This window comes from Carassius auratus, unplaced genomic scaffold, assembly GCF_003368295.1.
Source record: "Carassius auratus strain Wakin unplaced genomic scaffold, ASM336829v1 scaf_tig00027603, whole genome shotgun sequence".
Lineage (NCBI taxonomy): Eukaryota > Metazoa > Chordata > Actinopteri > Cypriniformes > Cyprinidae > Carassius > Carassius auratus.
The window spans coordinates 132,921-154,185 of NW_020525608.1; the positions used below are offsets into that span (position 1 = coordinate 132,921).

General features: G+C 35.8%; 2 protein-coding genes across 4 annotated transcripts; both read left to right on the forward strand.

Annotated features, from left to right (window-relative positions):
- The first annotated feature begins 1,007 nt into the window (after positions 1-1,007).
- Positions 1,008-13,261, forward strand: ralbp1 (ralA binding protein 1). Of its 2 annotated transcripts, XM_026251536.1 has the most exons (10): positions 1,008-1,096; positions 2,202-2,536; positions 4,251-4,685; positions 5,323-5,672; positions 6,648-6,809; positions 7,988-8,119; positions 8,782-8,892; positions 9,217-9,338; positions 9,522-9,642; positions 10,376-13,261. In XM_026251536.1, exons 2-10 carry the CDS (start codon positions 2,290-2,292, stop codon positions 10,679-10,681), a joined length of 1,986 nt encoding a protein of 661 aa, XP_026107321.1. In that variant the 5' UTR covers positions 1,008-1,096; positions 2,202-2,289; the 3' UTR covers positions 10,682-13,261. The 2 variants fall into 2 exon arrangements, with proteins under 2 accessions (XP_026107321.1, XP_026107322.1); XM_026251537.1 differs by lacking the exons at positions 1,008-1,096; positions 2,202-2,536 and adding an exon at positions 3,848-4,037.
- A 1,222-nt stretch (positions 13,262-14,483) lies between these two features.
- Positions 14,484-20,964, forward strand: rab31 (RAB31, member RAS oncogene family). Of its 2 annotated transcripts, XM_026251552.1 has the most exons (7): positions 14,485-14,679; positions 15,588-15,667; positions 16,038-16,119; positions 16,962-17,033; positions 18,013-18,119; positions 18,783-18,892; positions 19,120-20,964. In XM_026251552.1, the coding sequence occupies exons 1-7, from the start codon at positions 14,644-14,646 to the stop codon at positions 19,215-19,217; spliced, it is 585 nt and encodes a 194-aa protein (XP_026107337.1). In that variant the 5' UTR covers positions 14,485-14,643; the 3' UTR covers positions 19,218-20,964. The 2 variants fall into 2 exon arrangements, with proteins under 2 accessions (XP_026107338.1, XP_026107337.1); XM_026251553.1 differs by lacking the exon at positions 16,962-17,033 and having other exon boundaries at positions 14,484-14,679.
- Positions 20,965-21,265: the final 301 nt, after the last annotated feature.

Sequence of the window (21,265 nt, forward strand, 5' to 3'; positions counted from 1 at the left end):
TCAAACCAAAACCATGAGAAACAAAGAAAGAAAGAGAACAAATGGTACCTGCAGTAAAATAAAATATAATTTACACTTATTTTATTTCAGCTAGCTGCCAACTCAGCATTTCATTTTAATTTAACTTTATGTTTTTATTTTTAATTTATGTTATAGTTAAAAATAAAATATTTTCTTATTAAAATATGAAAAAAAAAATATATATACATATAGTAGTAGTAGTAGTAGTAGTAGTTAATCAGACAACCCAACTACAGTTTGATTGATATTATGCAGGATTAAAAAAAACAAACATGATTTTTTAATTTTTTTTACTAATGGGGTTATCTGTTATCACAAATGAACTCTTCACACACACACACACACACACACACACACACACACACACACACACACACACACACACACACACACACACACACACACATATATATATATATATATATATATATATATATATATATATAGTATCTCAATTAAATTAAATTATCAGTTCACAAACAGAAACCACTGACTCAGTTGAGTGTTCTGAAGCATGTTCTGCTTCAGTTTTATGATGGATGCCATAAAATATGACCAAATTCTTATCTGGCATATCAGATAATAAATTGCACAACCTTAAACAAAATGATAATGCTGACTCATGAAAGTGATATCACAGCAATCCCCTGAAATGACCTAACCAGATGAAGATCATCCAGGAAGTGCTGCTTTTGTTAATAGGCAACGTTTTTCCCCTATCATAAATATGAATAAACTCTTCTGACGTTCCTTCAACTGTAACACTGCACTATTGATCTGTGGCTCAACAGCTTCATCTGCTGGCCTTATCGGCTCATAGAACCTATTGAAAATAATGTAGAAAATTAATATGCAAAACATAATACTTTCGTGGATATTTTAATTTGTCATGTAAATTAATATCCTCAGAAATTCCTCAAATTGATAAGATGAAACCTATGTAAACAGGTGGCAAGTGCAGAATTCTCAAACTAGAGCTCCCATAATTCATGGCGGTTCCATCTGCGCATGCGCGTGTGTCAGACGGGACGTAAACAAGCTACAGGAAGTGCAGCTGTTACATTGATCATAGCGGGTTTGTGAACGGATTCTTTTTTAATATATTTCTACTTGTTCTCTAAGATTTGGTCGGAAATATGGTGTATTTTCTCGCTCATGCAGTGTTTTTGTCTTTTAATAGTTTGTAAGGAAGTATTTGTCCATTAAATCCGAGGTTCGTTAGCAAGCATGCTAGGTTAAGAATGCGTTACATTTAAATGGTATGTTATTAGCGCTGATGGTATCATATGTTTTTTTTTTTCCTCATTGCTAAAGCATCTTTTAAGTGCGGTTCATGTATTGTTTTAACACGTTTTGAAGGTATTCTGTCATATATGGTCTGGATTGTGTTTTCATTCAATGAAACCGCTACTGTCAGGAGAGATTTATTCTGCTCCTAAATCGAGAACATAGTTTCTTCATGGTCTGTCAAAATACAGTTAAATGGCTTCGAGTGTGAGAGTTAAAACCGTGCAACTCTGTTCTCTATGAAATCTGATTTCTTTAGGGGTTTTTATTTTTATTTATTTATTTTTTTTGGTTGTGGCAGGGGAGGGCCCACATTTTGTATAATACATAAATGTGAAGGTGACATTAAACGTCAGTTGTGGGACATAAATCTAAAATTATTGTATATTGTAAAGTAGTAAGTTTTTAGGGAATTAAACTAAGCTTAAAGTCATCATGAACTCATAAATTACCATATTTACTGTCTAAATATAAAATAAAGTTTATTTAAAGCTTTGTCTGGTTTGTTCCAGTTTGTACTTCTCCACCAATAAAACCATTTTTACTGCAGTGACAGAAAATTCACGAGGTTTTGAGATGCAAAAATCCTCATGGTCACTAGAGGACCGTGATTAGGCTGTATATTATCTGATATAAACATCACTCATGAATTCAAACAGAGTTTACATAATGGGTTTTGAGAGGCATCCTGATCATTTATTTAAAGGTTAACTATTGTAAGATCTAATCGGACAACAATCTGATAAGAACACTGTTGTTTACAAAACACTGCTGCCATGAGGGCACAATGTCTGCAAAATGATCTTCAGCAAAAGCGACATAACAAACTGCCATTCTGAAATGGGATTTAAAGTGTGAAAATTAGAAAAAAAAAGTCTGTTTTTCTCTCTCAGGTGATATGGAGAGGTGACGTGTCATCAGAGCCAACATCCAATCCCAGGTCATCGTGCTGCGAGGAGCCAATAGCAGGGCAGCGCAGAGATGACAGAGTGCTTCCTCCCACCCAGTAGCAGCCCTGCGGAGCAGAGGAGGGCGGAGCATCCAGGGGGCGTGGCTCGTACCCCGAGCTCTGAAGAGATCAGCCCCACTAAGTTCCCAGGTCTGTACCGTACAGGTGACCCTTCACCCCCTCATGACGGGCACCACCATGAGCCGCCCGACGCGGTGTCCGATGACGAAAAGGAGCACAACAAGAAGAAGAACAAGTTTAAGAAGAAGGAGAAACGCAGTAAGATAAACACACTCACATACTGTGTATTTACACTCAACAATGCCCTTATATTGACACTTATATAAAGATGCAAGTGGCATTTATTGTAAATAAAGAAATAACTAGAACACTTTTCATGCTAGTGTTATTTTGGTATCATTGAGATACTATTATAGTTTTTTGGTCCTTATTATTGCTTTTTTGAAATATGCTCATTATATATATATATGTGTGTGTGTGTGTGTATGTGTGTGTGTGTATAAAAATAACTGTGTAACAATATATTCGTTTTAAATACAGTTCATTTAGTAGCTAAACGATAATGAGAAATATTGCAATTAGCTGAAATAAAATGGGTTTACATTTCAGATAAAGTTTGTTCCATTTCTTTTTCTGTTTTTAGTTTTAATTAACTATAATAATCCTGTTTCATGCAAAACATTTTTCAGTTTGAATCCCGTGTAGCATTTGAGCTGCTCTTGATTTCAATATTTATTATTTCATGCCATCATATTCAAACATTGAGTGTCTAAATTCCTTTTAGAGCCACTGTAGATGTTTGCACAAGATATCCCTGAATCTTTTGTGTAGAGAAATCTGTATGACGCAAGTTTGTAATGGACCAGAGCCAGTATTCACAATATATTAATATAACTGACCCAAACTACCATTCAAACATTGGTGTCAGTATGTCTTTTATTGAAAGAAATTAATACTTTTATTCAACAAGGATGCAATAAATTGAACAAAAATTTCAGTAAAGACATTTATAATGTTACAAAAGTTTTATGTGTCAAACAAATGCTGTTTGAACTCTCTATTCATTAAGTCCGGCAAAATATATCACTATTTCAACTGAAATTTGAAGCCTTTTTCAGCATTGTTAACAAGCATTTTTGAACAGCAAATCAGCACATCAGAATGATTTCTGAAGGATCATGTGTGACACTGAAGACTGGAGGAATGATGCTGAAAATTCAGCATTGTATCACATAAATAAATTACATTTTAAAATAAAGTCATTTTTTATTTGTAAAATATATTAACATTGTTATACTGTCTATTTGATCAAACAAATGCAAGCCTTGATGAGACTTAAAAGAGACTTCCAAAAACATAAAAAAATGATTACCAACCCCCAAATTTAGAATGGTATTTTGAATAAGAAATATCACCAAAGGGCTAGTGAGATATTGTTTTTAACTGTAAAACCCTGCTCTAGTTGATCGTATGGACTTCTGCCCTCAATGTGCACATGTTCCAGTTTCTGTGCAGCTTCAGAGTGAATTTGTTATTTTCCTGCCGCTATATTTAGCCTCCCAGCAGCAGCCTATTGCACACAAGCAGGAAGTGCTGGATCTTTTAAAGACACACCCTGTCCATCCCTGTAGGTGTGTTATAGGAGGGGCCGGTCATGAGCGCTGGCTGTTGGGGTCAGAGCCGCGTTAGTGAGTCAGTGTCAGGACAAGGAAATGGATCACTAAAAAAAACAGCTGGCACAGGGGGATATCGCTAAAATGTAAGGTGACCTCTTTAGAGCAGTTTTTAGTGTCTTTCTCTTGCCCTCGTTTCATTCTGCTAGTTTCAGTCTCACCTAACCTTGAGAGACACAGACGATGGGACAGTAAAAATTGCACAGACTTTAATAGGGCTGTTTCTTTTTAGCATTAAGTATTGGAAGATCTCTCTTCTCTTCACCTTATTTCTTCTTTTTTATCTCCTCTCCCTTTAGCCGAGGGATACGCTGCGTTCCAGGAGGACAGTTCTGCCGATGAGGCCGAGAGCCCGTCTAAGATGAAGCGCTCCAAGGGAATCCACGTCTTCAAGAAGCCCAGTTTCTCCAAGAAGAAAGAAAAAGAATTCAAAGTGAAGGAGAAGGGGCCTAAAGAAGAGAAGGCTAAAGACAAGAAGTCCAAAGACCTGACGGCAGCGGACGTGGTGAAACAGTGGAAAGAGAAGAAGAAGAAGAAAAAGCCCAGCACTGAGCCCGAACCCGTCGTCGCAGAGACAGTTGTGACATTCCGGCCGATCTTCGGAGCGCCTTTAGCGGAAGCGGTGAGGAGAACGGCGCTGTATGACGGGATACAGCTCCCGGCCGTCTTCAGAGAGTGTGTGGACTACATCGAGAGCTACGGCATGAAATGTGAAGGCATCTATCGTGTCTCTGGTACGGCCCTCTTCTGCTTCCTGTGAACTCAAATCTCATGTTTATGTTTATTTAAAGAATATTCTGGGATGTTTTCAGTTATTGCACACAATAATTGTAACTTGCACAAAATGTAATTTATTTTTATAATTATTAAAATGCTGACCAATATATATAATCTATTGACACGTTAATATACATTTTAATCAAAATGATTAAAAACAGACTGTTAATGTACATATAATATACTTTATAACAAATGAGTGATTCAACATTAAGCTAAAAATCACAGATAATATTCCTTTAATCTTATTTTAAGGGATGGCATTGTTACCATTAGACAAAGTGACTGATTTTTTTTTACCAACCATTTTTATTTTCTCAATTCTCAAAAAAATTTTTTTTTTAAATTCTTCCTACCTTAAAAGTGGGCTTGGATCGCTTTTTGTTCCACTTTTGATAACATTTTATTCCTCTTTCTATTTATGATGTTTAATTCAATAACCATTTAATACCTCCCTTCACTTGTGCTCTGACCTCACTTATATCTAAACAGACAATAAACACATGCCGCTTGCCAGATTTAGTTTTGTCTGCATGGAAAAGTCTTAATCATTGCCCCCATGTTAATCATCTTGCCCCCATGTTGTTCCTGCAGGTATGAAGTCAAAGGTTGACGAGCTGAAAGCAGCGTACGACCGTGAGGAGTGTCCGTGTCTGGAGGAGTATGATCCTCACACGGTGGCCAGTCTGTTGAAGCAGTTCCTGCGAGAGCTGCCTGATAACCTGGTGGGTAAAGAGCTGGTGCAGCGTTTCGAGGAGGCCTGCGGGCGGCCCAGCGAGGCAGAGAAACTGCAGGAGTTTCAGAGGCTCCTGGGGGAGGTTCCTGCGGGGAGCAGACTCCTCCTGGCCTGGCTCATCACTCACATGGACCACGTCATCGCCCGCGAGACTGACACCAAGATGAACATCCAGAACATCTCGATTGTGCTCAATCCCACCGTACAGGTGAGTCTGTGATCTACAGGTGATGACCCATGGCTTGATGGGATATGGGTTGTTCAGCACTCGTAGTGGCATGTCCATCTGAAAATGTATTATATATTAATCAAATCTTCTTTTTCATCATGCTGAAATAATTTAGAATTAAATACATTTTTATAAAAAATATTTTTTTTTAGTTCTATAGAAGAATATAATTTTTTTTATTATCATAGTTCCAATCAGATCAATCTAAATTGTAAAAAACAAAAAATCGTTATCGACAGCATTTTTAGTTTATTTATTTTTAAATCTAGTTTTTATTTTCCAAAAATTAGCAAGAGTTGCTTTTTATGTTTCATGTATCTCATATCAATCCACAAGCTCTTTCTTCCCACATAAAAAAAGAAAAATGGATGAGCCGAGCAAATATCATTTTCCATTTTTCCCTATTTTTATTTTTTTATATATAAATGTAGGTTGATTTGATTGCATGTTTACTCTTATAAAATCAAAAGGGTTTGAATTAAATCAAAGCATTATTTTTGGAGTTTTCCAACTTTTAGCAAGAATTGTTTTATACTATTATCACTAATTTGTTTCTTGTATTCATAATCTTTCTTAAATATCATTAACAACACTGGCCCTTTTTCCATGTGCAATATTTTGTAAATATTCAAGTATTTGCAAAAAGTCAATTTTGTACCCTGGACAGAAGTAGATAGTAAAGAAGTGAGTGAAATGAAGCCTTGTCTAATCATCACTGATGGTGTTTCAGTGTATGGTTTTGGATGCATTTCTGCTCTCAGACTGAAGGTTGTCCTACTTTATAGTCTCTCAGGACTCATGGAGGATAGAGGTACCCTCATGCCCTCATTTGAGAGAGGACCACAAATAATGCAGAGAATATGATTGGGCAATAACTATATATTTACCTCACATAAACAGTGGTTCACCATTCCTGTATGAGACCGAGTCCGATCTTTGCTCTCTGGTTTGTAGATCGGGAATCGTGTGCTGTACGTGTTTTTCACTCACGTCCGAGAGCTGTTCGGTGATGTGGTTCTGAAGCCGGTCGTCCATCCCCTGCGTTGGTCCAATATGGCCACCATGCCAACCCTACCTGAGACCCAGGAGAGCATTAAAGAGGAGATCCGCAGACAGGTGGGACTCAATACAGCTATAAAATAAAAGAAGTCGATCAATCTCACAAACCTGGCTAATGGTTCACCGTTCAACCCAAAACTTGATTAAAAGATGATGGAATTATATTTTTGTGTAATGAGTAATGCATCTCTTCATGCCATTTTTGTCATTTTGAGATCCACATCGCATGATTTACCTGGAAGAGGAAGCTGTATGCTAGACAAAGTTTAGTTTTATGTTTTACATATGATTAGTTTTATTGTGTCCAAGGCAAATGTGACCCTAGAACAAGGAAATGTGTGTGATATTCAAAACAGGAGATGAAGCCAAACTTTGTGAGTGAGGAGAGACTGGAAACAAAAACAGATCTGGAGCAGAGGAAATAAAAAGAGTCCTGATGTGTGTGAATCTGTAGCTGCTGTCACATGACTTCAGCAAGATAACCGTAACACTACATTTAATGACTCAGAGGTGGATCTTTGTGAGAAACATTCTCAATTTCGTTAATTAGAGGTATCGGCTTTGTCTCAGATGTTTCTCATAAAAACCTGTTGAAGGAATAAGACACATTCATATGAAAATCTCTGACTTTGATTGCAGATTGCTGAACACCGTTTGAGATTTAATTTAGTAAAAACTGGGGTCCTTTTCTCAGGAAAAAAGTCAAAGCAACAAGAAAAAAACTGCATCATTTGCTCTAGGACAGCTAAGTCTTGTTTGTGAGTCAGTGAAATTTCGGACACCAAAAACTGTCACCGAAAGAGCAAAAAAAAAGCGCAATTTCGGTTTCAGCCGAAATGGTTTTGGAGAACTGAAATCATTGACCAAAAACAGTAACGTTTAAATAGCGGTTCTCCAATGGCACATATCATACTTATCTATTATTATACGTTTAACTTAACCTGTTAGTGATGTTTTATTTAATATGTGTTTAAATAAATCTGTTGAAAACGTGATTTTGTAAATATTTATATTTCAATGACGTATTGGAACAGAAAGCGTATTCTAGTTTTACATGCAATTTAAATGTTTGTACACCCAGTTTTTATTTTAAATGTTTATTATGCATTGGTAGATTATTTCATTGTTAAATAAACATTATATTAGCTTTCTGTAAATGGAAACTTCTTCTATTTCAGTTTCAGTAAAAGTTGATTTCAGTGCATCACTAGTGATTTGCACGTGTTTTTCTGCAGGAGTTCCTCTTGAACCGTCTGCACCGAGATCTGCAGGCCGGTGTGAAGGATCTGTCCAAGGAGGAGAGACTCTGGGAGGTGCAGAGGATCGTCACCGCACTCAAACGCAAGCTCCGCGAGGCCAAGAGACAGGCAAGACATCAGCAAACATCTCCTAATGAGTCTGTCTGCGAAAGAACCATCAAATACAAAAGTGGGCTTTTCCTTACAGGAAGAACAATGGTGACATTTGAAGTTGGAAATGTTATCAACTCAAAATACAAATAGAAAGAGAGCGGTACTGGCTAGCATTAATGGGAAATACACAATGTGGAAGAATTTACATTGTATTCTGTTTCTTAAATATTGCGAGAAATAGATGGAGTATTGTAATGTCCTATATCTACACCTATACTTACCTCAAAAGTAGCATGTAAACCACTTGTTGTATTGTTTTTTTTATTTTATTTTTACCCTGCATTTCTATGTAAAAATAGATGAAATTTTATATTAAAAATAAAGAACAGAAAGAAGAGTGAGAAATGAGTGAACAAAAACCACAACTTTTTTATTAAGAGATCAGATTTAAAAAAAAAAAATTTAATCAAAGAAAAACTTGAAAGATGTTGTTTTAATTAGTTCTTTATTTATTTATTATTCACAGTAGCTATGTCATTTAGCATAATTATAAATCATAAACAAGCAGAGTTAGGAAGAAACTGGCCACTAAAAACAATTGTTCCCATTGTTCATCATGCCTCTCTTCTAGAAAGCTCCTCACGTGTTGTTTGATTTCTGTCCCTCTGAATCTGCAGGAGTGTGAGACTAAAATCGCGCAGGAGATCGCCAGCCTGTCTAAAGAGGACGTCTCAAAGGAGGAGATGTCTGAGAACGAGGAGGAAGTCATTAATCTTCTCCTGGCACAGGTGAGGCCACCTGCTCGTGTTTCAGGTGCTGGCTCGACTCTGAAACGCCTACACAGATAAACAAATCAGCTGGTCAATTGTAAGCATCACGGTACTTTGCATAGTATTCGCCAGAGCCGTTTTTTAACACTTTAACCTACAGAAACACATAATGTGCGGATACATGCATGCACACCTAAGCAGCATGTGAAACAGGGCTCTTTTTTCTGTCATTTTGCAGTTCTGCTCTGCAGTTTTGCTGCATACTTGCACTTGTGCACTTGTGAATTGAGATGCAGCCGATGATTCTTTCAGTGGTGATGTTTTCTCTACTGCCCCCTGCAGGAGAATGAGATCCTAACAGAGCAGGAGGAGCTGATATCACTGGAGCAGGTGCTGCGTCGCCAGATAGCCACAGAGAAAGAAGAAATTGAGCGACTGCGTGCGGAGATCGCAGATATACAGAGGTGAGAGTTAACACACAGGCAAAATGATCAAATTTGTTGCTAATTTTAATAATACATGTTCATAATCATGGGATTTGTGTGGGAAGCAACATTTTTGAAAAGTCTCTTCTGCCCTTCAAGGCTCATTTTCTGGTTTATTTTCTGCTTGAAATGACACACACACACACACACACACACACACAGCCGTCAGCAGGGCCGCAGTGAAACAGAGGAGTATTCATCAGACAGCGAGAGCGAGAGTGAAGATGAAGAGGAACTGCAGATGATTCTAGAAGACCTGCAGAAACAGAACGAAGAGCTAGAGGTGAGAGCTTTGTTCATATGTTTTATTTGACCATTGCCGAGTCCTAACCTTTTTAGTTAATGTTGTTAACTTTTTCAAGCTTTCCTATTTGTGCTTGTTTTGTTGCATTGTCTGAATTACATTAGTTAATAATAAAAATGATAATAATCATTATTGTTATTATTCTTATTATTAAACGAGTCCTTAAAAAAAAAAACTTGAAGTTTTAGAATCTTAAAAAAAAAAAAAAAAAAATCGTCTCTCAAATCTAACTGGATAAACCATTTTAAAAACTGCTGAAAAATAGTCAACATAACAGTTATTTTAATATAATTCAGATAGTATCGTTTTTATTAATATTTTGAATTTTAATGTTTATATATAAAATTTAGTTAAAAAATATATTTAAAAATTTTTTTTGTGTGTTTTTGTCATTTTTATTAAACATTGTTTTGTTGAATATTGTACAAAAAAATAAGTATTCTAATACATAAAGTTCAACTAAGTTAAAATTTGAAATGTTGAATTCAAGAAGCTTCCGATGGACAAATTCAAGTGCCATCCTACTTTTTTTTTTATACTATATATATACTATATATATAATATATTGTTTTATAGAAATATATTGAGCCGCTTGGCTTCTGTAAATGGCTAATTACTTAATTATATTATTTGCTTCTTAGCATTTGGCCTAAACTACTCGTTGAATTCTGTGCATTAGTCTCATCTTTGTCTTTGTTTTGTGTCACTGCAGAATAAAAACACTCATCTGAATCAGGCCATTCACGAAGAACAGGAGGCCATATTGGAACTGCGTGTTCAGCTCCGCCTCCTTCAGACTCACAAGCTACAGCAGGAGCTCACATCCCCTCCCACTTCCGAACAGGCCCCACCCTCCCAGCCCAGCCCAGAGGAGCGATCTAGAGCGGACGAGCCAATCAAACGTGCCGCAGCGGTCGCCATAGAACCCACTGCTGCTGCCGCCCCAGCCAATGGGAAGCCTGGAAAAGATGCCATGAAGCCATCGCCCAGCAAAGACAAGAGGGAGGCCAACCAGTAAACCATCTGACCATCACTACACCTGCGCTTGTGTTAGCTCATCACATAACTGTGACATCTTGGGTCAAGGGTCAGCAAGGTGAAGTGAGATGGTCGTTACACTGGGAGAAAACTGGACAGCAGAGTACGATGGCGAGATGTGATGTGTAGGTCAATAGGTCTAAAGAGAGGCGAGTAGGGGAAACATTTCTGATTGGTCATCGTCACAATGGAGTGAAATTGGATTCTTTTGACACGTTTAAGCTTGTATGTGAAATTGCAGCAGCACAATCAGATCTTTGTGAGTGCTCAGATTTGACCCCCATCTAAAAAGATAGGCTACTTCTCTTTCTAAATAGTTAAGAGTGTTAGGGGTTTGTGTTTAAAAATCCCAAGTTTGTTAAAACGTCCAGGTTGATTTTTACTCCAAAATCAAGAGAAAAAAATAGGTATTATATTATATTATATTATATTGCATTTAGAAAATTAATCTTATTTTTTCTTTTTTCTTTTTGGCATTCTAACATTATTTACATTACTATTAAGCACTTTTCTGCATAATTGACATTATCTTAATTTAAATAAAATGTCATTCTCATGACGGAAATAGAAAAAATATTGATATATTATTTACATTATGAAATATATATCATATTGTATCAAGTATGTTGTACTGCTTTTATGCAGATTTAAATAGAAAACTTGTGCAAATTGTTCTTAATAGTCATTAAATTAATGTCACAATGCATACAAATTTTTTTTTTTTTCTCTCTTTATGCAAACGTATTTTTATTTTCTATTTTGGGTTAAAATATATGAAAGCCTGTTTCCATGGAATAAAAATAAAGTGTAATTGCATCTCCCAATTTTGACAAAAAAGGTCAGAATTGTGAGACTTTTTTCCTCACAATTCTGAGTTTACGTCTGACAATTCTTCTCTTGCATTTTACTTGTTTTCTTCAGGATTTTGAGTTTACATTTCACAATTCAGTTTTTCCACCACATAAAAAAAAAGAAAGAAGAAGAGCTAGTTGTGACTCAAAATTCAAAATTCTTTGTTTCCTGCAGTTGCTAGTTTAACTCATAATTCTGATGGAAAGATTCAAATTTTGATAGATGATTTCAAGAGACAACGTTTCAAGATAAAAAGTTGCTATTACCTTTTTATTTATTTATGGCATGAACAGGCTTTTATATAAATGTGAAATTGTTTTTCTTAAAATAAATACTTCAAGCATTTCATGAAATACTAATAGGATGTTATGATTCATCCTGTGTGGAAGCACCAAACCACAGGTGACGAACATCCATATCTTCTGTGTTCACATTACATTTAGTGCAAAAACAGTCATTTCAGGCAAGCAGTTATACTTTTTTTTTGGTTACAAATGCATTTTATTTATGCAGTTCTGCTCATAATTAAATCCCGAAGGAGTAAATACATTGAGAAATATCCTGGATGTCTGTTGCCAATACAGAAATAAGGAGAAGAGAATTCCTAATGGGCTGCCAGCTCTCCAGTTGTGGGTCCAGGTCTAGAACCGAGATCAAACTGAGTGAAAATCAGTGAAATGAAGTGCCATAGGTGACTGTGTGCAGCCGCACGGAAGAATTACTTTGAAGATGCTCTGGGACATTGTCATACAACTAGATTGTATTTGGAGCTATTAAGATATTCAAAGGAGATGGTTTTGAATGTTTATTATAAATTTCAATATTTAATAATCCTATAGAAACATCTAATCTGTAAATGCACTAAACAGTGCAGATCTGCACTTGTAGAATGAGAACGAAATGATTGCCGTTTGTTGTGGAGTTGATACGTTTTTGTCAGTTTCCGTACGTGTCACGCAATGTTTTTTAAAACAAATTTCATGAAGCACAAGAATATATTTGATCAGTGATAAAGTTTGAGGGCTTATTATGGGTGAAGTTCAGGTGATCAGAATCAAAGAAAAGATATTGCATGAATAAAATGATTCTTATATTTGAAAGAAAGCTTCATTTTCTTTCTGCATAATATCTTATTTTGAAATATGAACAACTTTTTTTCTGCTCCTGAAGTTTTGGCACAGTTGTTACAGATGTTCTGAAACACTGATCAATAGTCATTTTGGAAACTTGCTCTAGATTGTCACCTATTCTTAATTTTTTTTACTACCAATATTCTCTGTTTCATTTTTTTGTGTGATTTATTATTATTTTTGTCTAAAGTGCTTGTTGAATGCTAGTGTACTACTGGACTTTTGTATGTTCTTATTCTCTTTCAGATATAACACATTTCCTCCCTCATTTTGCTTTTGGTTTGTTTTTTTTACTTTACTATCTTGTCATGCTATCAAATCCTGTTTGATTCTAATCCAAGCTATTGACAGACTGTTTGTCAACTACATTGTATGTGTGGAAAAATAGAAAAAAAGAAAGAAAAGCTCTTATTTCCCCCCAGATTTCTCTCTGTTAGAACTGATCTCAAAGAGATACACACCTGCTCATCTACTTTTGGAAATGATAGTTTTTCATATTATAAACAAAGCTATTATAGCCCATGATCATTGTGGACAGAATGCTGCCATCTAAAATAAAATGATAGGTTGGACATTAATTCAAGTCTGAAGATTTTTGACTGGAACACAGAATATGAAGGTGGAGATCATGCTGCTGTGATTAGTGTTACCACAGTTATGGACAGATAGGACAGGTATGTGGTCTTATTTAACACAAGGTGTAGGTTTTCTCTGTCTAGGTTCCTACTGCAGGCCTTGTTTGATTTACATACTATTTAGTGTAAGTTACAGGCAGAGAAAACCTCAGGATACAAAGTCTGGAGCTTGAAATCTAAGACCATCTAATCATACTGTGATTTAAACAGCATTCATTTTTTTTTTTTTTTTGTTATTGCATATGAATTTGCATGTTAATGACAATAATGATAATACTATGTTATTATTCAATGATTCGTGTTACATTAGTAATTTTATTATTATTATATTCGTATATTTTGGCTTTATAAAGTATCCACATAATTATGCATTAATCCATCAAGTTAAAATGTGAGCATGGACCACAAAATCAGTCTTAAGTCGCTGGGGTATATTTGTAGTAATAGCCAAAAAATGTTGCCTATTGTATGAGTAAAAATGATTGATTTTTCTTAAATGACAAAAAACATTAGGAAATTAAGTAAAAATCTTCTTCCATAAAGATATTATGTAAATGTCCTACCGTAAATACATCAAAACTTAATTTTTCATAAGTACTGTCCATTGCTAAGAACTTCATTTGGACAAATTTAAAGGTGATTTTCTCAGTATTTAGATTTTTTCTTTCTGCACCCTCAGATTGCAGATTTTCAAATAGCTGTATCTCAGCCAAACACTGTCCTATCCAGACAAACCATACCATAAACAAATTAAAAAAGCCCCTTATGATTGGTTTTGTGTTATATAAATAAAACAAAATTAAATGATTGAAATAAAGTTTACCTCGAATTCAATTGAAACATTGATCAGTTAGATACGTATACAGTAAAAACGTAGGCCTTGGTGTACAGACAGACAAACAGACAGACAGACAGACAGACAGATAGATAGATAGATAGATAGATAGATAGATAGATAGATAGATAGATAGATAGATAGATAGATAGATAGATAAAGGTAACTAGACTAAATACTAAAAATATGAAAAAATAAAATCATATGCAAATAACAGTAATCAAGAGCGTACATTTGTTCAATTCACACTGTTTATTATTATAATTTATATTATTTGAACACTCTCTCTTTGAGGCGTGGTTTATGTCACGTGATGTAAGTGACAGCTCGGTCGAAATTCTCCAGTCGGTTTCCGTTAGCTTTGGGAAGAGATGGTCAGAGTTTGTTTTTTACGGATGTACAGTCCGCTGGCACCGTGATGGATGAGAGTCGACAAAACAATACAGGAGACTGCTAAAATAATGTTTCAGCTGCCCTAACGTGCTTTCCAATGGCCATCAGGGAACTGAAAGTGTGTCTGCTCGGGGTGAGTTGAGATTCCTCCGTCTGCGGCTTCAGGATCATCGACACAAACACACCGACTGACTGGAACTCCTTATTTCTGAGTCGTTTTCTCATACTCAACACGCACCGTCACGAAATTCCTCTTTCAGTCATGTGAACCATCGTGATTTGTACATACAATATCGTCGGGTTTTTTATAAGAGAGCTGGAGCTAAAGCTGGACGTGGTTTTGCATAAATTCATTCTTTTGGAATGTTTGCGGCCATGACGTCACCGCCGGCTGTGTTCGAAATGGAATTCTAGCGCGCTGCGCTCTTCACATTGCGCAGTATATACTGCGTGTTGCATGTTATTTAAAAATGAACAGAAGAAAATACTACCATACTACTTTCTGACTGTGTCTGCACTATGTATACTGTGCACAGATTTTCTTTTTACATTTAATACCCAAGATGTAACAAACTGTGATTTAAAGGTCTTAATGACTTATCGTTTGAAATTAACCTAAAGTTAAGACATTTTATGCAAAGTTGGATTTAAAATCCATTTCAAGTTGATAACCAATGTGATTAAAGCAAACATGATATAATAAAACCAAATAACAAAAAATGCAGCATACAAAAGTTCAAAACACTTATTCACTAGAAACTGATGTTAAGTGCTTTGTGGATATGGTATTTTGTAAAGCATGCTGTTTGTTATGGCAAAAGTATGGCATTCAGGTATTTTATACATTCATACATTTCTATTCCATACAGTGTGCAGTATGCATACTTCAGAAGTTACATACTGAAAAAAAAACTTAATGTCCACATCATTTTATGTAGTTCTATGATAGTCACACACCGAAAGACATGTAAACATTGATCATTGGTCGTATATTTCATATTTCACAATGTTTCAGTGCTTTTGTTTTTCTCATAATCACAGGACACGGGTGTGGGGAAATCAAGTATCGTGTGTCGATTCGTTCAAGATCACTTTGACCACAACATCAGTCCAACGATAGGGTAGGTGCATCTGGTGAGGTGAAGAAATCACATCTGGAAGAGGAAGAATGTGTGCCTAAATATACCTTCATGAGTCAAACCAACAGTTTTAAACAGCTGACTCAGAGTCAGTTCAGTTGTTTCCTCTCAGTTTTGTTTACATCAGCACATGCTGATTTTCTCGGTTATGTTACTCATTACACTTGGATAGAAGAATATTTTTAGCTTTGCACAATTTTCATTTAAACTCTTTTTTTCCTTCATATTTTAGTCACTGTTACTGCAAGATCATTTCCTGCTTAAATGAAGACTGTATTACACATTTTATATACATGTATACTATAACAAATAAATTCATATGTTTATCATGATAATGTAATCTGTTTTGCAGTGCATCTTTTTTAACTAAGACTGTCCCCTGTGGAAATGAACTTCACAAGTTTCTGATTTGGGACACCGCGGGGCAGGAACGAGTGAGTGAATTTTTATTTTGTTTTATTCATTTAGAAACAAAGTTTAGGTATATGTATCTTTTATGAACCTTTTACTTATATATGTGTTTGTTCATTTTTGTTTAATCTGAGACAGTCTTTTTCTTCCTTAATGTCATAATTCTGTATGAATCTCATGCAACCTATTAGCTAAAAAACTATATCCCATGATTCCATAGCATACAGCTTCTGTTTTCCACACACACAGGTTTGGGTTCCTGTCAGTATCTGTGCCCCTTAACACCCAGCCTAAATCAATAGTTCAGAAAGGGAATTATCTTATTTCTGTTTGGAACATCTTGTGAGTGAGTAAATGATGACAAAAGTTTATTTTTTGGATGAACTCTCCCTTTAACACAAGATTAAAGGATGTCAGAAGATTCTAAGTCATCCCTGTGTGGCACATTTGACATCACAGTTGTTATTTAGAGAAATCTCATTTCATTTCCAACACACACACACAGAGTTAAGAGTTCACTGTAGGTGTGACTCATCGGGTGTGTGTGAGTTTGGGAAGTGCTGGCAAGACTTTGTGTTCACGTCTGTATGTCCAATATTACTGTCTGTTCAGATCACTCGGAAAATATGTGTCTCCTTTTGAACTTTACATCATCTTCTTTACAGCACACATATAAGTCATCCTAATATGCTTTATTAAAACAATACTACAGGAGCTACATTTTTTTTTTTCATTTGCCTCTAACCCCATGTAAGAGCAAAAGTATTAGAGATGCTTGCCTTATTAAAAAATATAATCATCAAAATGAAAATGTGAAACTTTGAAAGCTCCCAACATTGACAGTGTATATTATATTTTTCTGCAGTTTCATTCGTTGGCTCCCATGTATTACAGGGGCTCTGCAGCAGCTGTCATTGTTTACGACATCACAAAGCTCGTAAGTTGTATTATAGTATGTTTGCGCAATTCATTTTCAAGTTGCTTCTATTTCAAAACCATGTGTTTAAGGTGCAGTACACTGAAATGTGTCATTTTGATTGATTTCATGTGTATTTGTTTATAATCTTGGAAGGAATTAAGAAGTTTTGAAAGAGCAATCACAATTGAGATTCTTTGTTTCTTAAACTGATTTCGCATCAATGTCTCAAACTGTGCTCAAACTTTTCAAAACAAAAGTCAAAGATATCAGTATGAATATTTCTCTTCAAATTCATCCAAGATCAAACAATCTGAGCTGCTATCCACGTTTTATAACTGGAATCAATTTTATAGCTCTGTACTCTTACGGGATGACAATTACTGATGCATTGGTGTCTATTTCATTTGATCTCCTCTGGAATATCAGGGGCTGTTTACATAAACGGGTGTTTTGACTGTTCGTTTACATCAAAACAGCGTTTTGGGGACTGAAAATGCATATTTTTGTAAAGAGGTTTCAAAGTGTTTTAAAAAAACTGCACAGTTTTCATTTCTGTGTAAACACCCAATACAGGAATCTTTGAAAACGATGACATCATTGGCGTGTGTAGCACGTGTTAAGTATGTAGACATGCGCTGTAGGTGTCGATTTTAAAAGCAAGTGTGAACAAACATTCACAACAGTGGCGGAGTACATGGTACTGTTGTTGCTGCTCAAGAGTTTGCTAACACTTCTTCAGCAGACTGTGGATTTACTTCACCAGTATTACAACCAACAGTCATACACAACATATAATTGTTTCTGTTTTCTGTTATTGTTTACTAAGAAGATGACAGCGCCAACTACTGGCCTGGATTATGTAATAGAGCGTTTTGGGCCATTGCATCCTTGTCGTGTAAACATAGCATCAGAAGCATCTTAGACAAAGTTGATACTTAAATGAAATGTACAGTTTTTTGAAGCTCCATGTGTTTTGTGATGTGTCTCGTTTCTGAAGGACTCTTTCCAGACGTTGAAGAAGTGGGTGAAGGAGCTGAAGGAACATGGGCCGGAGGATATAGTCGTGGCTATAGCAGGAAATAAAACCGATCTGGGTGATATCAGGTTAAAAACAAACCTTCCTCTTTCTGAAAATGCATTATACTCTCTAAAGTTTCTTTCCAAAACCTGCAGCCGCTCAGCTTACATTTTCATATTTGATATGTAGTATGTGATCATTTCACCTGAAGTCGACATGAAATCAAAATTGCTCATTAAGAGCTGATCAAATTTATCAAAATGTCCATAACTAATGTTCACAACTTCATAAATAAAACGTAATAGTTTGCTATCCAGCCAGTTCCTAAAGCGTAAACACAAGTGCTGCTTTCACATTGTGGTGGTAAACAATGGTCTGCGAATGCTGTTTCACTTTAGTTGTGATTATTATAGAGGTTTTTTTTTTTTTTTTTTTTGACTTTTCACTTCTGAGAAACTTGGACTCACCATCATCTCAATGGCAGCAAACTGATCCTTCAAGACCGTGTCACTGTTAATTCAGCAATTTCCATTTAGAAATTTTGAATCACTTTTCCCAACTCTCTGCCTCTTTGTGTTTGTTTAACTATTCGACATTTGCAGCAGTCCAGTGCTCGTTTACCTCAATCCCCCCTGATGTTTGTGTCACCCCTGTCCTCAATTGAACACCTTCCTCAGGCTAATCAAACACTCAATGATTTCTGAGTGAACTGATGGTTTACTAATATTCAATGGGGTTCTTTATTTTAGGGAGGTTCCTACTAAAGAGGCAAAAGATTTTGCAGAGTCCATTGCAGCCATATTTATGGAGACCAGTGCCAGAAATGCAGTAAACATAGAAGAGCTGTTTCAGAAAATCAGTAAGTATTACCAAGACTAGTCAAGTCTCCACTCTATATCTGGCCCACTGTAGTAAACCCGAACACTATAGCGTATAGTGATTTGTCGCATCTTCTCCCTCAAGTCAGTATGGATGTTTATTTCTTGCATATTAAGTTTGCATCTTTTCCCCCTGAATTTTTAAGCAGAATTCAGAGTAAAAAAAAGTCAAAATTCATGACATGTTCATGTTCTCACCTCTGTGTAGGTCGACAGATCCCTCCGCTTGAGAACACAGACGCTGACAGCCACGAGTCTTTTAAACTGACACGGCAGCCTCCTCCCTCCAGCAGACGCTGCTGTTAGACATCCATCCATCCATCCATCTGCAAGTCACTACAAACACCCTACAACATGACTTCCTGTGGTACTTGACCCAAGCGATACATAGATGAGGATCACAGTACACACAAATCAATGTGTGTTAATGTAGGAGTCTGTTAGTCTGATGTGGATACGGTCACATGACTGATAGACACATAATGCAGTAGGAAGCACAGCAATTCTGCCTCTGAACCATTTTGTACCAAGTCAGAATGGTTTCTGAATATCGTTTTTTCATGCTGAGCAACTCTTGAGACATGAGTTATCTCAACATGAAATAATTTTCTTATCAAGTCTTTTTAAATGCAGCACAGATTTGTGACAAATAGAAATGCTAGTAGTTAGCCCGAAGTTTACACAAGAATAAGTGCCTTAGAAAATGCCATTTTTATGTTTGGCATTGCCGCTTTGATTCATAAAAACAATAGTTTTAATAGGTTATTTGCTTTGACCGTTTACGATGACATAGGATCTGATGAAGCCTAGATGAAAGATTGACATTCGCAAATGTGTTAGTCACACACAGTGTTTATTGTATTATGTATTTACATACCACTACTGCTTCATACTAATAAACCGTGGGTCTAATATGTCATTTTTGTAAAGCTGTGTGTAATTGCACATTGTTTTTATTTCAATAATTTTAATTCATTATACGGACACTGTAAAATAAAGTGTTGTCAATTTATTTCATTCTTAAAATAAATAAAGGTTAAAACTGGTTATTGGTAAAAAAATGCAAAACATCAATATAATGTAGAAATTTTCCTTTATTAAATGGAAATATGTGGAAATCAGCCACCAGGGGGCACAACTGGCTTTAAAATGAACACATGTTTTGTTAGTTATTCTGCAAACCTCTGCTTACCTGTTGCTGTCAATGTTGAAAAGCCTCAACTGTTCATATTCTCCCCACTAAAATTTCGGAGGTTGGTGATTTTTTTCAATTTGCAACCGAGAAAATGCCGTTCATATGTTAAACAGGTACACTTGTTATCTGGTCAGATAGTTTGCAAGTAAAACAAACCATCACTAGGTTGATTCCCCCATAAAGTTAAAACACTGATTCAGTGGCACTTTCTCTCGTGAGTTACAGGAATCAGTTCGACTGATCTGCGGCACATGGGGATCGTGCCGATGGTTGGGTCATTATTTTTGCAATTCCATTTGGTGACACTAGTGCTTCAGAAATTACACACTTCACCTTTAAGGCTAAAAGCATAAAAGCAGGGTAATTGTGCACTCTTATATAACCAGCCTACCTTGGTGTGGTCGTGAGTGGATTGATTGCCTGTCCTGTGCAGTAGTTTTTTTAAATTTAATAATCAGAATGATCTTTTCTGTCAGTCACACGCAGCACTGGTTCTCCTCTAACAGTTTAGTTATTTTGTTCATAAATCATCGCAGTCATTATTGACAAAGCATCACATGTAATTTAACATTTAATATATCTATCTAATTATATCTCTTTTCTAAGTTAGAAAGACTAAAAGTTGGTGTGAATGCACATGGATGCCTTAACGTAGCAAATTCAGTCTGAATCATAAGAGCTAGACGAGATCTGGTAATAATGGTCATATTCAGTTAAACATTTTGTAAATAACTTTATATTTGTATTTTTAAATCTACCTTTTCTTAGTTAACTTAATGTTTCCATTATGTGATATAACAATGGTATCAAACACACTTTGTACCAGAAGTCATCAATAAACTACAAATGCAGTATGCAGATGTTTGCTTGAAATATTATTGCATATTTTCTTCTTATTTAATTGTTTTTATTGATGAGTATTCATACAGATTTGGACAGTGCTGAAGATGCAATAGTTTTGGGAGATAAAAGTCAAGTTTTTTACTGCGGTGGTCCTATCTAAAGGTTACAGTAACAATAGGTTTTATAAATCCCAAAGGAGCAATTTAGCACATAGGCAGCTACAGCTGTCCAATTTTTTCTTCTTTAAGTGAACTACGGGTCTAAACTTTTCGGCACTGTTGCTGTATCTCAGCAGTAGACTTTCCAGAGCAAAATA